The 21,393-nt window shown below is 45.6% G+C and overlaps 1 protein-coding gene across 1 annotated transcript in view; it reads left to right on the forward strand.

Moving 5' to 3' along the window:
• Nucleotides 1–2,773: 2,773 nt before the first annotated feature.
• The window catches only part of LOC147125283 (cytokine receptor common subunit gamma-like), a 46,842-nt gene continuing 28,222 nt past the window's right edge, over nt 2,774–21,393 (forward strand). Inside the window, exons 1-3 of the mRNA XM_086000549.1 lie at nt 2,774–2,903; nt 14,228–14,315; nt 16,766–16,947. Of these exons, the coding sequence (XP_085856675.1) occupies nt 2,801–2,903; nt 14,228–14,315; nt 16,766–16,947 (373 nt within the window). The 5' untranslated portion in view covers nt 2,774–2,800. The remainder of the gene's footprint in view (nt 2,904–14,227; nt 14,316–16,765; nt 16,948–21,393) is intronic.

Below are 21,393 nucleotides of genomic sequence, written 5' to 3' on the forward strand. Positions count from 1 at the left end.
TGGCTTCAGCAGATGTGGAGGCCCCTTGCTCACTTTCCTGCTGCGCCTGTCTCGACACCTTTGGCGGGCGTCCTCTGGGGTGGCGAGCCTGTGAGGGCTCGCCAGCAGTCTGCTGCTCCTGTGGCTGTGCAGGGCTTGAGACTCCTATCTCACTGGGGTGTGGACTCTGGTGGGGCTCTGACCGAGGGCTCTGTGGTGGCATGGAAGTGTGAGCGCTTGGAGAGGAGCCCCCACTTCCTTGATATCTGCCACCAACTTCCCTCTCATGGGTCAGGTTCTGCTCAGCGCTTGCAAGTGACTTGAGTGCACCTTGCTGCACATCAGGGGGGCCATGGGGACCCGTATCTGCACTGGCAGTCCTACTCAGAGGGACTGCCATGAAGGTCTGGTTTCTCTGTTCAATAGCTGACCATCGCTCCTCCAGAGATGTCAGTCTATTCTGAACACTCACCATGTTTTCAACACTCTGGTGACTTAGCACCTCCATGGAGGTTGCCATCCTTTCCATGTTGATGTGTTCATGCGCCAATGACTCCACAAAGCCTCTGCTCGTGTTAGCGAGGGACTCCTCCATTTGCTCCACACTCGCAGCGACCCTGGAGACAAAACCTGCCAGAGACTCCTGCATCTTTTCCTGGAGTTCCAGCACCGCTGATACTGTGGATGGACCCAGAGGCAGAGGGTCAACATGCAGCTGAGCCAAGCTGGCAGAGTCCGACTAGGACTCTCCACTGCTGTCCCTGTCTCCACAATCTGCTGATGCTCACTTGTGATACACCAGGTGACAACACTACTCTATGTCCCGAAGGTCCCACCGAGGTGTGAGTGTCTGCGCTGGTACTGGGTGCGCTGAATTCTGCTGACGCTGCGCCCTCAGAGGTTGCAGCTTCCTCTGAGGAGTCTGGAGGCTCAGCCTGGCTAGTGGGGACGGGTGCTTGCGATGGTCCTGTGGGGGAGTAAAGGAAAGAGTCAGAGATGTGATGCCAAGGTTACATGCACATTGTATATTGCAGATGATCATTAGTCCATCTGTTAGAGCTTCCGAAACATTATCAGCGACTCATGCAATGTCAATGAGAGAGATGGAAATCTATTCTGTCACCAGCTTGGTGTGATGCACCCGTCTGTCCGTCCCCCACATGCGCATCATCCTCCAGTCCTACAATCTCCAGGACCGCCTCCTCCCAGGGGGTGAGGTGGGCTACTGATGGCGGCCCTCCTCCTGTCCTCGCTTGTTCTCTTTTATTGTGAGCTCTCTTTTCCTGCAATGAGGGAGACAAGTGGAGGTTGCGTGAGAATGAAGGAGTGAGTGTAGAGAATCCATAGCATAGATGCTTAGAAGGAGACAAAGATGGAGTGAGGTGGCAAGACCAAGGGCCCTCCCTGTGTGTTGTCAGTTGTGTTCAAAGCATCAGAGTGATAGGGAGTGTGAGGGCTGCATAGTCGAATAGTTAGGTGAATGTGACCATAGAGAGAGAGGGAATGGGTAAGGGTGCATGGATGTCAGTGTCAAGTGGGATGTGGAGGAAGAGATTGCTAAAGCTGAGTGCTGGTGAGGAAAGGCAATGGGGATCAGATTGAGAGTGATGGGAAATTCATACTCACTTTTCCAGTGCGCTGAAGGTCATGAAATCTCTTCCTGTACTGTATCCAGGTTCTGCGGGTAGCTGATAAGGAGTTGACCTCCTCTGCCACTTGCAGCCACACAGCCTTTGTCTGCTGGGGAGGCTTCTTCCTCCCTGATGAAGGGAAGAACACCTTGTGAGCTCTTGCTCCCTCCACTAAAGCCTGCAGGGCAATGTCGTCGAACCGGGGTGCAGACCTCGGTCTTTCTCTGGCCATTCTGCTTCCAGCTCAGTGCATCAGCAAATGCCAAAAGGTTGGCAGTCTGCAGAAGAAGCAAGGCTTCTTGCAGACCTTAAATGCAGCAGCAATGATGACGTCATCGGAGGCGACTTTCAGACTGGAGAAACTTATTTGCCACGGGTTCCCACACGCTGGAACTCAATTGGGCAATTTAGTTAAAATAGCATCAATCTCCCACATCGAATTAGATTCGTGTGGATAACACGAAATGCGGATTACACGACACCAACCCGCACCTGAATGAAAATCCAGCCCAAAGACATCGATTGAATCTCGCATTTAGTGGAACTGAGAACTAGCCACAGTAAACGTTGAAGGCCATTGAAAAAAACCCGCCACAAACACTATTTTTTATTATTGTATCAATGAAGGAAATTTTTGCATGGCTCTGTGGAAAGGGCAGGGGCGTGGGATTAATTGGATCGTGCTTACAAAGAGCCGGGACAGGCCCGATGGGCCGAATGGCTTCCTTCTTTGCTGTATGATTCTATTCTTCAATGGAGCAGGAAGAATTTCTTTGGGTGCTATTTGTAACAAGATCATCAATAGGTTTATAAAGAACGGGTTCAGAATTTCACTACAAATAGCATAAAAAGGACATTTTCCCCCAGCCTGAAAAAGGTTTGTTAAGTACATTTTCACGAGAATGTTGCCCTTTACGCTACAACAGCGACAAGACCTCAAAAGTACTTACTTAGCTGTAAAGCTCCGTGGGACGTCTGGAGTAGTTGACTAATTTAGAAGTGCTCACATTTCAGTTAAAGAAATAATGATATTCCCACTAATATATTGCAGCATATGAAGGAGGGCAAAAGCAGAACAAGGGACAAACGTTGCTGAAGTAAGCAGAATTAAGGTAAGCGTGGCATATAATGAAAGAGGAAGGTGACTATATATATAAGAATCTCAATAAAAAACTAAGTTAGTGTTGAAAATGGCAGGGAAATGCTTCCTGAGAACACAGACGGTCCTGAAGCAGATTTCTCTCTTCTGGCTGATTGTTTTACACAGTGTGGAACCAAGCGCGCAGTCAGATGGTGAGCAACTTGACATTTTCTTCTCAACTTTTTTAAAATTTGGACTTGTTAGCCCCACAGTTTGACAGGAGGAAAGCAATTTGGCGTGAGCAATCTCTGAGATCTATGGAGTGACTTGCACTACTGGGAAAATTCTGATGGTGACTCATACACACCTGAAACATTAACCTATCTTTCCCTTTCAGATAATAATGGACTTGTACGTTTCCAGCTTTTTCTGTTTTTATTTCAGCGTTTCATCATTTACAGTTTTACTTGTCTCCTAAAAAGGAAAGTTAGAATTTTGTAGCACTCGATATTTAAAACAAAATTTTGTAGCACTCGATATTTAAAACAAAATTTTACAGCCTAGAAATTAGAAATTATTACTGGTGATGACGCTTAATGTGTCTCTTAAGACAATCTTTTGTCTGCTATTTAAGTGGAGACTAAAACAGAAGTGAGATAATGCCTGCATTCAAATAGCGGGCAAAGGAACGTCATAGAAGATATAAATCACCGGCAGTAACTTCTACATTTTTATGGTTCAGAACCATCAATGTATCATCTGATTTTTATTGCTGATTACTTATTGTGATATTGTTTCTATTTTATCATTATTATATTCACCGCGTTACCTCATTATCATATATAATACTGAAAATATTCCAGGGCTTTCTCATGCTGTTTGGAAAAATAACAGCAATCCAAACATTGTTCCACGGAAGCTCAACGTAAACTCGAGGAACAGCACCTCATCTTCCGATTAGGCACTTTGCAGCCTTCTGGACTCAATATCGAGTTCAACAATTTCAGATCATAACCTCGGCCCCTATTACATTTTTACTTATATTTTTTTTCCCACCCCTTTGTTTTGGGTTTTCCCTCCCCCCACTTTCCTTTTTTTTCTCTCTCCCACATGGCAGCTGTCTCTCATCCTGCCAGTACACTTCACACCTAATCTAGAGCCGTCTTTTGTCTCCACTGTCCTATCACCATCTCGTCTGGTTTTGAATACCTCTTAATGTCTCTTTACTTCTTTTGTTCTATCGCAGCCCTGACTTCGATCTATTTCATTTCCTTTCCAGTTTTGAAAAAGGGTTTCGACCCGAAACGTCGACTATAATTTCTCTCCACGGATGTTGCCTGGCCTGCTGAGTTTTTCCAGCATTTTCTGTTGTTATTTCGGATTTCCAGCATCTGCAGTATTTTGCTATCATCATAGATCCAGTATTATTTAAATGTTTATAATATGATGGATTGAATATTGCTGGGCTGGAGTTATCAGTTTTCCAATCATGGGGTACAGATGGTTTATATATAGATAATAAATAGGTACACTAGAGTGAATTACAGACTTGGTTCAAATGGTTTATGTATAAAATAATGGATATCTGGAAGTAAGCTGCAGGCTGGAATCTAACTGAAGGGTTTAGATGATTTATGCGTATCATATTGGATATCTGGGAGTGAGTACATAGAAACATAGAAGATAGGAGCAGGAGTAGGCCATTCGGCCCCTCGAGCCTGTTCCGCCATTTAATGAGATCATGGCTGATCATCCAAATTCAGTACCCTGTCCCTGCTTTCTCCCCATATTCCTTGTGATCCCTTTAGCCTTAAGAAATATATCTAACTCCTTCTTGAATATATTTAATGAATTGGCCTCCACTGCCTTGTCTGGTAGAGAATTCCACAGGTTCATCACTCTCTGGGTGAAGAAATTCCTCCTCACCTCAGTCCTAAATGGCTTACCCCTTATCCTTAGACTGTGACCCCTGGTTCTGGACTCCCCCGCCATTGGGAACATCCTTCCTGCATCTAGTCTGTCTAGTCCTGTTAGAATTTTATAAGTTTCAATGAGATCCCCTCTCATTCTTCTAAACTCTAGCAAATATAAGCCTAATCGACCCAATCTCTCCTCATACGTCATCCCTGCCATCCCAGGTATCAGCCTGGTGAATCTTCGCTGCACTCTCTCCATGACAAGAACATCCTTCCTCAGATAAGGCGACCAAAACTGCACACAATACTCAAGGTGTGGCCTCACCAAGGCCCTGTACAACTGCAGCAAGACATCCTTGCTTCTGTATTCGAATCCTCTCGCTATGAAGGCCAACATACCATTTGCCTTCTTAACCGCCTGCTGCACCTGCAAGCTTACCTTCACCGACTGGTGCACAAGGACACCCAGTTCTCGTTGCACTTCCCCTTTTCCCAATCTATTGCCGTTCAGATAATAATCTGTCTTCCTGTTTTTGCCACCGAAGTGGATAACCTCGCATTTATCCACATTATACTGCATTTGCCATGCATCTGCCCAATCACCCAACTTGTCCAAATCATACTGGAGTTTCTCTGCATCCTCCTCACAGCACACACGCCCACCCAGCTTTGTGTCATCTGCAAACTTGGAGATATTACATCTAGTTCCCTCGTCTAGATCATTAATATATATTGCGAATAGCTGGGGTCCTAGCACCGATCCCTGCGGTACCCCAGTAGTCACTGCCTGCCACTCGGAAAAAGACCCGTTTATTCCAACTCTTTGCTTCCTGTCTGCCAACCAGTTCTCTATCCAAGACAGTACCTTACCCCCAATCCCATGTGCTTTAACTTTGCACACTAATCTCTTATGCGGGACCTTATCGAAAGCCTTAATAGAAAGAGTAGTAGGCTGAAATTTAATCGAGGGTTATGTCTCCATATTGGAGAATCAAAATTATGACACAATGAGACATTATTAGGTACATTTTCTTTCTGTGTTCTGTCATTTATTTGGTATCTGTGTACTCATATTATTGTTGGGTGATGGCAGTCATGTAAGTTTGTTAATGACTCTGACAGCGTTCTATGAATTTTATCAACCAACGCAATGCATTATTTCACATCATGGAATTAAAATATTTGTCACAAATTAACTGCATCAATCCTAAGTATGCCAGGCACAATAACACTTTAAATACTAATGTCTATCCTTGACAATTGAGCATCATGAGTACAGTGAGCGTCACCAAAGAGGAAGTGAGTAAAGTGGGACAGTGTCTGGAGCCAGATATTGAAGAAGTGTTCTGTGTATTAGATGGAAGTTTGTTTGGATACTGAAATTTCCCTTAATCTCAGCTCCCTGGTGCTCTCTGTTTCATATCATTCAAACCAGCTGCCCAATGATCTCATCCTCACTCGATGTGAAAGAAAAAACATACTGTGCATTAAGCAGAAGTGACTGGAGTTTCACTTCTGAGTGAAATTAATCGTAACAGTTTCACTTTTCATTCCCGAGTAGATACTAGTCATAGAATGACACAGCACAGAAGGAGGCCATTCGGCCATTGTGCCTGTACCAGCTCTTTGAAAGAGCTATAAAATTAATCCCACTCCCCTGCTCTTTCCCCATAGCCGTGCAAAATCTTCCCCCTTTCAATTATTTATCCAATTCCCTTTTGAAAGTTATTATTGAATCTGCTTCCACCGCCCGTTGAGGCAATGCATTCCAGATCATAATAACTCGCTGAGTAGTTTCTTTTCTCATTTCACCTCTGCTTCTTTTGCCAATGACCTTAAATCTGTGTCCTCTGGTTACCGACCCGTCTGCCACTGGAAACAGTTTCTCCTTATTTACTCTATCAAAACCTTTCATGATTTTCCACACCTCTATCAAATCTCCCCTTAACGTTCTCTGCTCTAAGGAGAACAATCCCAGCTTCTCCAGTCTATCCACATAACTGAAGTCCTTCATCCCTGGTGCCATTCCAGTAAATCTCCTCTGCACCCTCTCCAAGGCCTTGACATCCTTCCTAAAGTCTGGTGCCCAGACTTGGACACAATACTCCAGACCGCAGAGCAAGCTGTAATGTACAGATTCAACACAAGGCCAAGAAAGAGAGGCTTGCACTTACATAACCACTGATCACATCCCATCTCAAAGTGCTTCACATACAATGAACTGAAGTGCAGTGACTATTGCACACAGTAAGATCCCACAAACATCAATGAGATCAATAACCAGAAACACATTCAATAGCAATTTTCAAAAGGGAATTGGGATAAATATATTTGAAAAGGAAAATTCTTCAGGGCTGTGGGGAAAGAGCAAGAGAGTGGGACTAATTGGACAGCTCTTCAAAGAACTGTCAAGGGCTGAATGGACTCCTTCTGTGCTGTATGAAACATAGAAACATAGAAACATAGAAGATAGGAGCAGGAATAGGCCATTCGGCCCCTCGAGCCTGTTCCGCCATTTAATGAGATCATGGCTGATCATCCAAATTCAGTACCCTGTCCCTGCCTTCTCCCCATATCCCTTGATCCCTTTAGCCTTAAGAAATATATCTGTAATGTATATACCTTTAAGTGGGGAACTATCTTTTACAGCTCATGTATACTGCAGTACCAGCAGTGACCACACCTGTATATAGCTCTGAGTAGTAATCTGTACAGATCAGTTCCACGGTGAGCCACGTTGAGTAAACACCTGTTGTACCGTTCTCCGCAGTCTGTGTCTTATTACACACGGACACTACATTGGCGATGAGGCAGGTTCGAACCTACCTGCAACTCTGCATCACCTCCCGGGGATTCGTTCCTGGAGATCAGTGGATTGGAGGTCAAGGCCAGAGACTCGGGCGTCGACCATGGGCAACGGCCCAGTCATCCAGCAGAGACTCGAGAATTGCGGGGGAGGCTGTCGAAAGCCAGGCTTGGCTTTCCAGTCGAGGTGGTCCAGCGAAACGGGCTGGCAACAGGTAGTGCGCAGACCCTTCCCGGACAGCAGCGGGCTAGAGCCCGACCGAGCGGCACAGCAAAGGGCCGAGCAGCGTCGACGGGGGAGAGAGAGAGAGGGCAGAACGCACAGGGCACAGCCGGTGTTCAGGGGCCGAGCAACATCGGAGAGAGGGAGAGAGAGACGCGCAGAAACCCGCGAGGTGCCGCCATTGCCAAAAGGACCGCCGAGAGCGGCGTTGGCAGCAGCACAGGAGAAGCGCGTGAAACCTACAGGGCGCCGCCATCGCCACGAGAACCGCCGGGAGCGGCGTCGGCAGCAGCGGGGGAGGAAGGGAAGCGCGGGAGACACCATTTTAAGCCATTGGGAGACGCCATTTTAAACCACACCCAAAATGCTGAAGAGTGGCAGTATCACCGCATTTGACAATGAAGTCGAAGATTGGACTACATATGTCGAACGAATAGAGGTGTACTGCAAGGCAAATGGGGTGTCAGATGACAAGAAAGCGTCGGTATTGTTAAATTTAATGGGTGCAAAGACGTATGGTTTATTACGAAATCTAGTAACCCCAACGAAGCCAATGGAAAAGAGTTTTGAAGACATAGTAACGATACTAAAGGAACATTTAAACCCCACACCGCTGCTGATAGCAGAAAGATTCAAGTTTCACAAACGGAACCAGCATAAGGATGAAAGCAATGCTGATTATTTAACAGAACTGCGCAAACTATCGAAACACTGCCAGTTTGTAGCGGGACTGGCAGATACCTTAAGGGACAAGTTTGTGTGTGGGCTTCAAAGTGAAGGAACCCAGAAACGGCTTTTATCTGAAAAGGACCTTACGCTGGAAAAGGCTTTCAGCATTGCGGTATCATATGAAGCAGCAGCACGGGGCGCCGCAGACATACAACAGAGACCGCAAGAATATGGCACAAACGAAATGTCATATGGAACAGAGAAGTGCTATCGCTGTGGCAGAACAACACATGACCAGAATGATTGCTGGTTCAAAGACAAAGTGTGCAGACAGTGTGGAAAAGTAGGACACATAGCACGAGTCTGCAGGTCGGGAAAGAAAACCAGCAATAAGAAACCGACCAAAGGAAAGTACAAGAAGGTACATAAGATAACGGAGAATAGTTCAGACGAACAAAAGAGTGATAACGACTCCGAAAGCAGGGAACGGAGTTGTCTGAAACTGCATAATGTGATCACAACGGAGGATCACCGAACCATTTGGGTCACTCTCAAGATAGCAGGAGTCCAGGTAAAGATGGAATTGGACACAGGATCAGCCCTAACAGTCATAAACCGACGGGACTACGAGCGGCTATTCTCACACATACCCTTGAGAGACACAAAAATTATTTTGAAGACGTACACGGGGCAAAAAGTCTACCCCAAAGGAAAAATAAGGGTGACCGTTATATATAACGGTAAGGAAATACCAAAACTAGACCTGTATGTATTGCAAGATGGAGGACCACCATTACTGGGACTTGAATGGATCCGGAAAATACAACTGGATTGGCATTCCATACAGGCACTGACTGTGGCTGACAAAAAGGATGACAACGTCACACCTGGGCGACTGTCAAAGATCCTAACTGACGCGAAAGAAGTGTGCCAGCAAGGACTCGGAACACTAAAAGGCATGACAGCGATGATTAAAATTGAAGAAAACGCAAGCCCAAAATTTTTTACGGCCAGACCGGTACCTTATGCGATCCGCCCAGCCGTCGAAGCAGAGCTGGAGAGTCTGGAACGTTCAGGTGTACTGTCCAAGGTAGACTGGAGCGAGTGGGCTACACCCATCGTCCCTGTGATGAAAAAGTCGATGAGCAGCACGCCTGGGGAACCAAGGAAGGTTCGCATCTGTGGGGACTTTAAGGTAACAGTGAACCCGGTCCTTCACACCGTACAATATCCACTTCCGCGGATTGAAGATATTTTTGCCTCGCTATCTGGAAGGAAACGCTTCACTAAGATTGATCTGGCCCAGGCGTATCTGCAAATGGAGGTAGAAGAAGCATCAAAAAAATACCTCACAATCAACACCCACAAAGGTCTCTACCAATCCAACCGGCTGGTATTCGGGGTAGCATCAGCTCCGGCTATTTGGCAGAGGGCAATGGAACAAGTCCTGCAAGGGATCCCAGGGACCCAGTGTTATTTGGACGACATCCTGGTCACGGGCGAAAATGACAGTGATCACCTTGCCAACCTGGAGCAGGTGCTCACTAGATTGCAGGAATATGGGCTCCGAGCTAACCGCCCCAAATGCGAGTTTTTTAGAAAACAGATCTCGTATTGTGGCCACGTTATCGATAAAGAGGGGTTACATAAGTCCCCAGAGAAGATTGAGGCAGTAGTCAAGGCTCCAGCACCGGAAAATGTGTCACAACTGAGGTCGTTCCTCGGGCTGGTAAACTACTACCATAAGTTCTTGCCAAATTTGTCTACAATACTACACCCACTGAACACCCTACTGCAAACTGGGGTGCCATGGAAGTGGAGTGACGAATGTAGACGAGCTTTCCAGAAGAGCAAAACACTAATCACATCGAAAGAGGTATTGGCCCATTACAACCCGGCATTACCAATTCAGTTGGCATGTGATGCGTCACCCTACGGCATTGGAGCGGTGCTGTCGCACAAATTCTTGGACGGCTCAGAGAGGCCAATAGCCTTTGCGTCACGATCACTAACCTCAGCCGAGCGTAACTACGCCCAGATTGACAGGGAGGCCCTCAGCCTAGTGTGGGGAGTGAAAAAGTTCAATCACTATCTGCACAGGCAGAAATTCACCTTGCTGACTGATCACCAGCCTCTTGTCTCCATTTTTAATCCGAAGAAGGGCGTTCCGGTGATGACTGCGCAACGACTACAAAGATGGTCACTTTTTCTAGGGGTGCAGCACTATGAGATTGAATATAAGGGCATGAAACAGCATGGAAATGCTGATGGGCTATCACGCCTGCCACTGCCTACTGCGGAGGAAGCACCAGCAGTGGATCCTGTCGAAATATTCCATTCGACTATAGTTGAATACCTACCGGTAACTAACGCTTGTATCGAAAAGGAAACCCGAAATGACCCGACACTGTCTCGGGTATATGATTTGACGGTGAAGGGATGGCCAGCACATGGCGACTCACTGTTGCCAGCATTCTCGACAAGGAGAGAACAGCTGTCAGTGTGCCGGGGGACCTTCATGTGTGGATCCCGAGTGGTAATTCCACCCAAGTTAAGGGATAGAGTGCTCAATGAGCTTCATGAGGGTCATCTGGGAGGGGTAAAAATGAAAAGCCTAGCCAGGGCTTATGTGTGGTGGCCGGGAATCGATGAACAAATCGAGGACCTGACCAAGAGCTGCTCAGGATGCCAGAAAGTCCAAAATGCACCACCACAGGCCCCTCTACACCCATGGGAGTGGCCCTCATCTCCATGGCAACGGGTGCATATTGATTTTTCCGGTCCATTCATGGACTCAATGTTTTTAATAGCCGTGGATGCGCACTCGAAATGGCCTGAGGTCATCAAAATGTCCTCCACCACCACGGAGAAAACTATTGCAGTCCTACGGACCATTTTTGCCAGGAATGGTTTGCCAGAACAGATTTGCTCCGACAACGGACCACAGTTTGTGTCCGAAGAGTTCCGGAGGTTCTTGAAAAAGAATGGGGTAAGGCACTACACATCCGCCCCGTATCATCCAGCCACAAATGGATTGTCTGAGAGGTTCGTACAAACCTTTAAGAAGGCAATAAAGGCTATGTACAATGACAACATTCCGCTGCAGCACAAGGTGGACAATTTCCTGTTCGCCTACCGGAATGCGACACATGCAGTCACCAACCAGGCCCCAGCCATGATGTTCTTTAACCGAAGGTTAAGATCTCGCCTGGATTTGCTCAGACCAAACATACGAAGAGATGTTGAGAGTAAGCAATTCCAGCACATCCATGAGAAGCCAACAAGGAGCTTCAATGTAGGGCAACCAGTCTTGGCCCGCGACTACCGAACAGAAAAATGGCAGCCAGGAACGAAAAGCACATGGCAGGGCCCACTAATGTACACAGTGGACGTTGGGGAGAACATCGTGAGATGCCATGCTGACCAGATCCTAGAGTCACAGGAACAAGTCAACCCCATGCCTCGCCCATACGTACCTGGTGATGAACCCGACGTACAGGTTGCATCTACCCCAGAAACAGTAGCATCGGAAGCTGATGAACCAACTGACGACAGGGGGCCAGAATCGCCTCCACACCAAGGGCAAGACACTCGGGAAAGGCACTATCCAGAAAGGATCAGGAAGCCTCCCCAAAGACTGAATATATAAATAGACTATTTTCAGCTAATGTTGCATGTTAAAAGTGTTAATTGTAATTAGTTTGATATTTAATTGTTAAATGTGTGTTATGGTACTGTTAATCTAAAAGGGGAGGAATTATAATGTATATACCTTTAAGGGGGGAACTATCTTTTACAGCTCATGTATACTGCAGTACCGGCAGTGACCACACCTGTATATAGCCCTGAGTAGTAATCTGTACAGATCAGTTCCACGGTGAGCCACGTTGAGTAAACACCTGTTGTACCGTTCTCCGCAGTCTGTGTCTTATTATACACGGACACTACAATATCTAACTCATTCTTGAATATATTTAATAAGTTGGCCTCAACTGCCTTCTGTGGTAGAGAATTCCACAGGTTCACCACTCTCTGGGTGAAGAAATTCTTCCTCATCTCAGTCCTAAATGGCTTACCCCTTATCCTTAGACTTTGACCCCTGGTTCTGGACACCCCCACCATCGGGAACATCCTTCCTGCATCTAGTCTGTCTAGTCCTGTTAGAATTGTATAAGTTTCAATGAGATCCCCTCTCATTCTTCTAAACTATAGCGAATATAAGCCTAATCGGCCCAATCTCTCTTCATACGTCATTCCTGCCATCCCAGGTATCAGTCTGGTGAATCTTCGCTGTATTCCCTCCATGGCAAGAACATCCTTCCTCAGATAAGGCGACCAAAACTGCACACAGTACTCAAGGTGTGGTCTCATCAAGGCCCTGTACAACTGCAGCAAGACATCCTTGCTCCTGTACCCGAATCCTCTCGCTATGAAGGCCAACATACCATTTGCCTTCTTAAATGCCTGCTGCACCTGCATGCTTACCTTCAGCGACTGGTGCACAAGGACACCCAGGTCTCGTTGCACTTCCCCTTTTCCCAATCTATTGCCATTCAGATAATAATCTGCCTTCCTGTTTTTGCCACCAAAGTGGATAACCTGGCATTTATCCACATTAATACTGCATCTGCCATGCTTCTGCCCAATCACCCAACCTGTCCAAATCATACTGGAGTTTCTCTGCATCCTCCTCACAGTACACACGCCCACCCAGCTTTGTGTCATCTGCAAACTTGGAGATATTACATCTAGTTCCCTCATCTAGATCATTAATATATATTGTGAATAGCTGGGGTCCTAGCACCGATCCCTGCGGTACCCCACTAGTCACTGCCTGCCACTCGGAAAAAGACCTGTTTATTCCAACTCTTTGCTTCCTGTCTGCCAACCAGTTCTCTATCCAAGTCAATACCTTATCCCCAATCCCATGCAGAGTTTTATGTCCCCTGTATATTATTGAATTACCTGTACTTGAAGCAGCTCTACAACGGAAGTGCCAGTTTTAGGCAAGCATTGCGCATGCGCTGGAAACCGGAACTTCCGTTCTGTGAACAAAGGGCTTCACAGGTCAAACGGCAGTGCGTACGGCTGCAACTTCCGTTTTTTTCACAGTTGCTTCAGTCCAGGTAAGTCTGAAACAGCTGCGCCTGGAAAAGCAGGCGCAAGGTCTGCATTTACCAGGCTAACAGTTGAAGAAAGTAAAAAAAAAATTCCACTGATTTATCATTTTAAAATACTTTAAAGAAAGGTAAATTTATTTTTAGCCCCGTTAAAAACTTTAATTATTTTTTTCAAAAATTTAAATGTTTGTTTAAAATAGTGAATTTATGTAATTTATAGTCATTTTTAAAATGTGATTTAAAAACATTTATTTGAAGTTTTACTTATGTTTTGGGGCTGATCTTTATTCATAGATTTGACAGGTCTTCCTGTCAAATCTATGAATGGAGATTCACTGCTCTGATTGGCTCCCCATGGCCCATGTGATCCCGGGGCGCTGCGCACTACCTGCGCCCCTGAGATACGCGGGCCCTGTGCACCGGCAGTTTGAAGAGGCACAGCAACAGAATTCTGCGCCTCCCGAGAGCCTTCCGGTCCAGGCAGAGATTTTTCCAAATCGCAGCCCTCCACCTGCGAACGGAATTTCTGGGCCAATGTGTTTCCACCACCATTTCAGGCAGTACTTCTCCACGCTAAGTTCACTGGTAATGTTATCAGCACTCCCCATTTAAACAAAAATAGGACTGAAGGAGGGGTCAGAACTATGATGCTTTGGTTACACTATTTAAGGATGAAAAGGAATAACATTTTATTTTTCCTTTGTGTGTTTAGCCTACTGTGTTGCCATGGTGGGATCCTCATACAGTGCCTATGCTTCTAGATGGGCCACAGTGTGTAACAGTTTGATCTGCTTTACCTGTAGATGTGAATTGCATTGTCTACAATGAGGAATTTATGGAGTGTACATGGACCCACAGTGAAGGGAAACCAAACTACAGCCTGTATTACTGGTGAGTCTGCTGGTCAGATGCAACTGTTCAAGGGCTTTCAGAAACCTAAGAATTTATTCATGTTTCGATGCATCAAGTTCTATAGATTTTCTTGTATTTGTGCCTGAGGCTTTGGCACAGGAATGAACATGATAAAATACCAAATTAATATTCGGGTTCCTATTCAATTCCAAAATGCCTAACCCTTTCTATAATCTAAAATGATGCCACGAACAATCAATCAATCATCACAGGTCCACTCGTTATGCATTCATCTGATCGTGAAGCTCTCGGATTGTAATGAAAACCCAACTGGTTCACTAACATCTCATTAAATGGCGGAGCACGCTCGAGGGGCCGAATGGCCTACTCCTGCTCCTACCTTCTATGTTTCTATGTTTCTATACCTCAGGGAAGGAAACCTGCCGTCCTTACCCGGTCTGGCCTATATGTGAGTCCAGTCACACACCAATGTGGTTGATGCTTAACTGCCCTCTGAAGTGGCCAAGCAAGTCACTCAATTGAATCAAAAACACCTCTGCAGTGGTTCAAGAAGGCAGCCGACCACCACCTTCTCAGGGCAACTAGGGATGGGCAATAAATACCGGCCTTGCCAGAGATGCCCGCACCCCAAGAATTAATTTTTTAAAAGGAGTCCGTTCTAGTATTTTCTGTTACATTCAAGGGAACATAACTAAGAATATTAAAGCTGACTCCTTGTTTGCAGGTATAGCACTCAGTCAAATAAAGAAGTCACATTTGTTAATGTACCCTGTAGAAAGTAGCACATTAAATTCATGACAAAATCCCCGTGTGTGTGAAATCTCCTACTTTACTGCTGTGGAGGGAATAGAGTTGTACCTGTGTGTAACATTGATTCTTTCAAAGATGATTCATGTATTTGTACATGCTGGCAATATATAGTCATTTACATTAGAAAAAGCCACTTGGTCAATCAAACCCAACTCCCTCCCCATACCACATACAATCAAGCATATCTTACATTCTGACATAATAAAACTCACTACGCACTTGGTTCGAGTATAAAGCAAGGCTTTAGTCAACTTGTTTCAAAACATGGAGGTCTAGTTATCTTTCACTAGTTCCTGTTTACACAATGTCCTGGGCAAGCTGGGCCCACGCCCGAGTATTTATGCTCCTTGGACGGCGCCACCAGCTGGCCGTCCAGTGTTATTTCATGAGTCTTTCTTCATGGATCACAAGATTCATAACACATTCTATCCCACCTATTAAAACTCCGATTTTAACTCAGGTTGGGAATCAGGGGTGCGGGGGGCCAAAGAGGGCGGCGATCCGTCTGGCTCCCCTGGAGTGTGAGGCCTGGGAGATTTTAACTCCCGGGCCTCATGTGCATGCTGAAGCCAAAGGGAATGACGTCATCACTGCTGGGCGGGAGTCAAAATTCGTGCGGGGTCAGGCATGATGGGCATTCTCAAAGCTCCCGTCTCAGTTTCCTTTTTGTCTGGCTGTTGGGTGCCCAAGCGTAGATGCACCAAAGGAACCTGATGACGGGCCTTGTGCTGGGACTCAGAGGGCCTTCAGGGGTTCCCAGGGACAGTCGGATGATACTTCTAGGTAAATTTAGTCTTTTTGATTTGGTTTGATGCTTCCCCTCCCCCAACGATCTGCAGACCTCGGGGCCTGCTGACTGGCCCCTCTTAGACCTTCACCTTTGCTCCTGTTGCTTTCCCTGCTCCCCGACCCCAGTGCAAGGCCCTACCAAGGGCCAGGCCTGAATCACAAGTGCACTTGGGCTATGAAAATGGCCCAGGGCAGGAAAATCATGCCCACCAGTCCCGAGGCACAGAACACCTCATGTGCACTACACCTGTCAGGCACCCCGAGAGGAAAATTGACCCTGTTGTGTCCCATAGAATAGTTAATCATTTCAATCTGTACCTAATATTCCTATTACTAACCCTGCTCCAAAGATTATATTTATTCAGCTCCTTTTTGCAGGAACTAAATGATGAATTTAACTGGAAAATATATAAATTGTTTAGAGAAAACACTGCGAGTGTTTTGGGTTCTGTGATAGGTTGCTCATTGCAACATATCAGAACGTGCACTGAAACTAACAGGATCAGGGCTACTGTCAGTCAATCAACTACTTCTACCTCATCATCACTCCCCCCAAAGTTTGAAAAAAACTGCATTCAGTCTCCAGCAATGTTGTGACTTGAAACTCCTCGGGTAGATCTTGACTTTGTGCTTGAAGTCAATGGAAATTAAAATCGGGAGAGATATAAAATGGGCTGTCGACGCGCTATCACCCATTTTACACTATGACACAAAGTCAAGATTGACCCCTTTATCTGAGAGCTGCTGTCTAGGCTGTGGAGAATTGGACAGAACGGTGAAGCAGTTGCTGAGTGATGTTTTCAAATTAAAGTCTCCAATTGAGAACTGTTAATAAAAATGAACTAGCAACCATTTCTCACCCCTTACAGGTATACTTCAAAGCCAGTAAAGGAATGTAGGAACTACATCCAGCAGGATGGCTATAACATTGGATGCAATTTCTCACGCAATGAGATTGTGCAATTTCAAGAATTTAGCGTTTATAGAAATGGATCCAGTGACTCAGGAGATGTGTCAACACCTATTCAAAAATTCCAGCTGCAGAACCAAGGTAGGAGTATCTGTAAATAAGACACAGGATAGTGCCGGTGAATTTAAGATCACAAAAGAATTTTGGTAGCTGCGGAAGGTCATTCAACCCAACTAAATTAATCCAATCAGAAACAACCTAAAGTTCTCCAATTGCAGCATCTGTTTCTTAAATGATTCCAGGGTTTTCATCTCCACTACGCTGTCCAGGAGTCCATTCCATGTATTGATCACACTTTGAACAATTTCCTGAAATCAGTCCTAAATTTGCCTTTTACTTGTTTGAGCCTGTGTCCCCTTATCCTGCTATTATTTAAAGTAATATTCCAGATTTACCTATTCCAATCCCTTAACTATCTTGTAGACCTCTATAACATCATTCCTCAATGCTTTCTTAACAGGCTGAAAAGCACAGGTTTCTTCAGCCTTTCCTCACATTTCAGACTTTTAATACCAGGGACCACCAGCCTTATGGCTCTTTCCTGGACTGCCTGTTTGAATGTCTCACCTCCGTCTGGTCAACCAGAGCTCAAGGTATGATCCGACCAGAACACTATACCATTTGATCATGACTTCTTCTGACTTATATTCTACTGTATTAGCCACGTAGTTCAACAATTTATTGGCTTTGTTTGCTGCCCTGCATTGGTTGGACATGTTTGGTGTGAAATCTACTAAAACTCCTAGTTCTCTTCGCTGGAGAGGAACTTGAAGTGGGAGCGGCAGGATCCAGTTGTCGTGGTCCATGTAGGAACTAACGACATAGGTAGGACTAAGAAAGAGGTTCTACTGAGTGAGTTTGAGGAGCTAGGATCCAAATTAAAAAGCAGAACCACAAAGGTAATAATCTCTGGATTACTACCTGAGCCACGAGAAAATTGGCATAGGGTCAATAAGATCAGAGAGTTGAATGCATGGCTCAAAGATTGGTGTGGGAGAAATGGGTTTTGATTCATGGGGCACTGGCACCAGTACTGGGAAAAGAGGGAGCTGTTCCATTGGGACGGGCTTCACTTGAACCATGCTGGGTCCAGTGTCCTGGCGAATCGAATTACTAGGGCGGTAGATAGGGCTTTAAACTAAATAGTTGAGGGGGGGGGGTTCAGGTGAAGGGGAATTTAGAAAGTCAAAGAGAAAGGAGAAGGCAATAGTGCAGGGTCGCGAAAGGGGTAATGATAACTAGAGTGTGACAGGAAGAGACAGAGCGTACAAACTTAAGAGTGCACCAGCAAATAGAGTCAGAGTAGAGAAAAATGGTAAAAAAACAAAATTAAAGGCTCTTTATCTGAATGCACGCAGCATTCGTAACAAAATAGATGAGTTGACGGCACAAATAGAAATAAATGGGTATGATCTGATTGCCATTACAGTGAAATGGTTGCAAGGTGACCAAGCATAGGAGCTGAATATTCAGGGGTGTTTGACATTTCGGAAGGATAGACAGAAAAGAAAAGGAGGTGGGGTAGCTCTGTTAATAAAGGATAAGATCAGTGCAGTGGTGAGAAATGATATTGGCTCAGAAGATCAAGATGTACAATCAGTTTGGGTGGAGATAAGAAATAGTATAGGAACAAAGTCACTGGTGGGTGTAGTCTATAGACCCCTAACAGTAGCTGTAATTCGACGACAGAGGACGGGACGACCTTGGATCTGGACTGGAGACGACGGAGGTTGAACAGTTTCCCGTTTGTTCTGTAAATTAGCTCCACTCCAGTGGGGAGCTTACTGAGGGTGAGATGAAGCATTGCAGCAAGGAAGATCGAGAAGAGCGTTGGTGCAATGACACAGCCTTGTTTGACACCGGTTCGTACGTGAATTGGGTCTGTGGTGGAACTGTTGGTCAGGATCACGGCTTGCATGTCGTCGTGAAGCAGGCGGAGGATAGTGACAAACTTTTGAGGGCAGCCGAATTTGAGGAGGACACTCCATAATCCCTCACGGTTGACAGTGTCGAAGGCCTTTGTGAGATCAAAGAAAGCCATGTACAGCGGTTGGTGTTGTTCCCTGCATTTCTCTTGTAATTGACGTGCGGTGAAGATCATGTCCATTGTGCTCCTTAGTGGGCGGAATCCGCATTGCGACTCTGGGAGGAGCTCTTCGGCCACTGGGAGAAGGCGATTGAGGAGGATTCTTGCGAATTACAGTATGCAGACGACGCTTGCGTCTGCGCTCACTCGGAGGTTGAACTCCAAACCATCGTCAACACCTTCACCGAAGCGTACGAGAGCATGGGCCTTACACTAAACATCCGTAAGACAAAGGTCCTCTACCAACCTGCCCCCGCTACACAGTACTGCCCCCCCCGATTATCAAAATCCACAACAAGGCCTTGGACAACGTGGACCACTTTCCATACCTCGGAGCCTACTGTCAACAAGGGCAGACGTCGACGATGAAGTCCAACTCCGCCTTCAGTGTGCCAGTGCAACCTTCGGTCGCCTGAGGAAGAGAGTGTTTGAAGACCAGGACCTCAAACCCGGCACTAAGCTTATGGTCTACAGAGCAGCAGTAATACCCGCCCTGCTGTATGCCTCAGAGACATTGACCATGTACAGCAGGCACCTCAAAGCACTGGAGAGGTACAAGCAATGCTGCCTCCGCAAGATCCTGCAAATCCATTGGCAGGATAGATGCACCAACGTCAGTGTTCTTGCTCAGGCCAACATCCCCAGCATCGAATCTTTGACCATGCTCGATCAGCTCCGATGGATGGGTCACATTGTCTGCATGCCCAATATGAGACTCCCAAAACAAGTGCTGTACTCGGAGCTCCGGCACGGCAAGAAAGCCCCAGGTGGGCAGAGGAAACGCTTCAAGGACACCCTCAAAGCCTCCTTGAAAAAGTGTAACATCCCCACCGACACCTGGGAATCCCTGGCCCAAGACCACACAGAGTGGAGGAGAAGCATCCGGGAAGGCGCTGAACACCTCGAGTCTCTTCACCGGGAGCAAGCGGAAGCCAAGCGCAAGCAGCGCAAGGAGTGCACATCAACACAAGCACCCCACCCACCTACCCCTTCAACCACCGTCTGCCCCATCTGTGACAGAGACTGTAGGTACCGCATTGGACTCATCAGTCACCTGCAAACTCATTTTTAATGTGGAAGCAAGTCATTCTCGGTTCCGAGGGATTGCCTAAGAAGAAGAAGAAGAGTAGCTACACTGTAGGACAGAGCATAAATCAAGAAATAATGGGGGCTTGTAAAAAAGGTACTGCAATAATCATGGGCAATTTTAATCTTCATATAGCTTGGACAAATCAAATTGGCAAGATTAATCTTGAGGACGAGTTCATAGAATGTATTCGGAATGGTTTCTTAGAACAATACATTGTGGAACCAACCAGGGAGCAAGCGATTTTAGATCTGGTAATGTGTAATGAGACAGGATTAATTAATGATCTCATTGTAAAGGATCCTCTAAGGAAGAGTGATCATAGCATGATTGAATTTCAAATTCAGTTTGAGGGTGAGAAAATTGTGTCTGAAACTAGTGTACTAAACTTAAATAAAGGCAATTACAAAGGTATGAAGACAGAGCTGGCTAAAGTGGACTGGGAAAATAGATTAAATGATAAGATGGTTGATAAGCAGTGGCAGACATTTAAAGAGATATTTCATAACCTTCAGCAAAGATATATTCTAGTGAGAAAGAAAGACTATGAGAACGATGAACCATCGATGGCTAACTAAGGAAGTTAAGGATGGTATCAAATTGAAGGAAAAGGCATACAATGTTGCAAAGATTAGTGATAGGCCAGAGGATTGGGAAATTTTTAGAAACCAACAAAGGATGACTAAAAAAATAATAGAGGGAGAAGATAGATTATGAGGGTAAACTATATAAAAATATAAAAACAGATAGTAAGAGCTTCTACATGTATATAAAAAGGAAGAGAGTAGCTAAAGTAAATGTTGGTCCCTTAGAGGATGAGACTGGGGAATTAATAATGGGGAACAGGGAAGTGGCAGAGACTTTGAACAAATATTTTGTATCAGTCTTCACAGTAGAAGACACTAAAAGCATCCCAATAATAATTGATAATCAAGGGGCTATAGGGAGGGAGGAACTTAAAACAATGACTATCACTGGAGAAAAAGTACCATGCAAACTAATGGGACTAAAGGTGGACAAGTCCCCTGGACCTGATGGCCTGCACCCTAGGGTTTTAAAAGAAGTGGCTGCAGTGATAGTGGATGCGTTGGTTGTAATCTACCAAAATTCCCTGGATTCTGGAGAGGTCCCAGCAGTTTGGAAAACTGCAAATGTAACGCCCCTATTCAAGAAAGGAGGAAGACAGAAAGTAGGAAACTATAGGCCAGTTAGCCTAACATCTGTCATTGGCAAAATGCTCGAATCCATTATGAAGGAAGTAATAGCAGGACATTTAGAAAATCATAATACAATCAAGCAGCGTCAACATGGTTTTATGAAAGGGAAATCGTGTTTGACAAATTTACTAGAGTTC

The sequence above is a fragment of the Somniosus microcephalus genome, chromosome 1 (genome assembly GCF_052327205.1).
Source record: "Somniosus microcephalus isolate GS21.2 chromosome 1, FLI_Smic_1.0, whole genome shotgun sequence".
Lineage (NCBI taxonomy): Eukaryota > Metazoa > Chordata > Chondrichthyes > Squaliformes > Somniosidae > Somniosus > Somniosus microcephalus.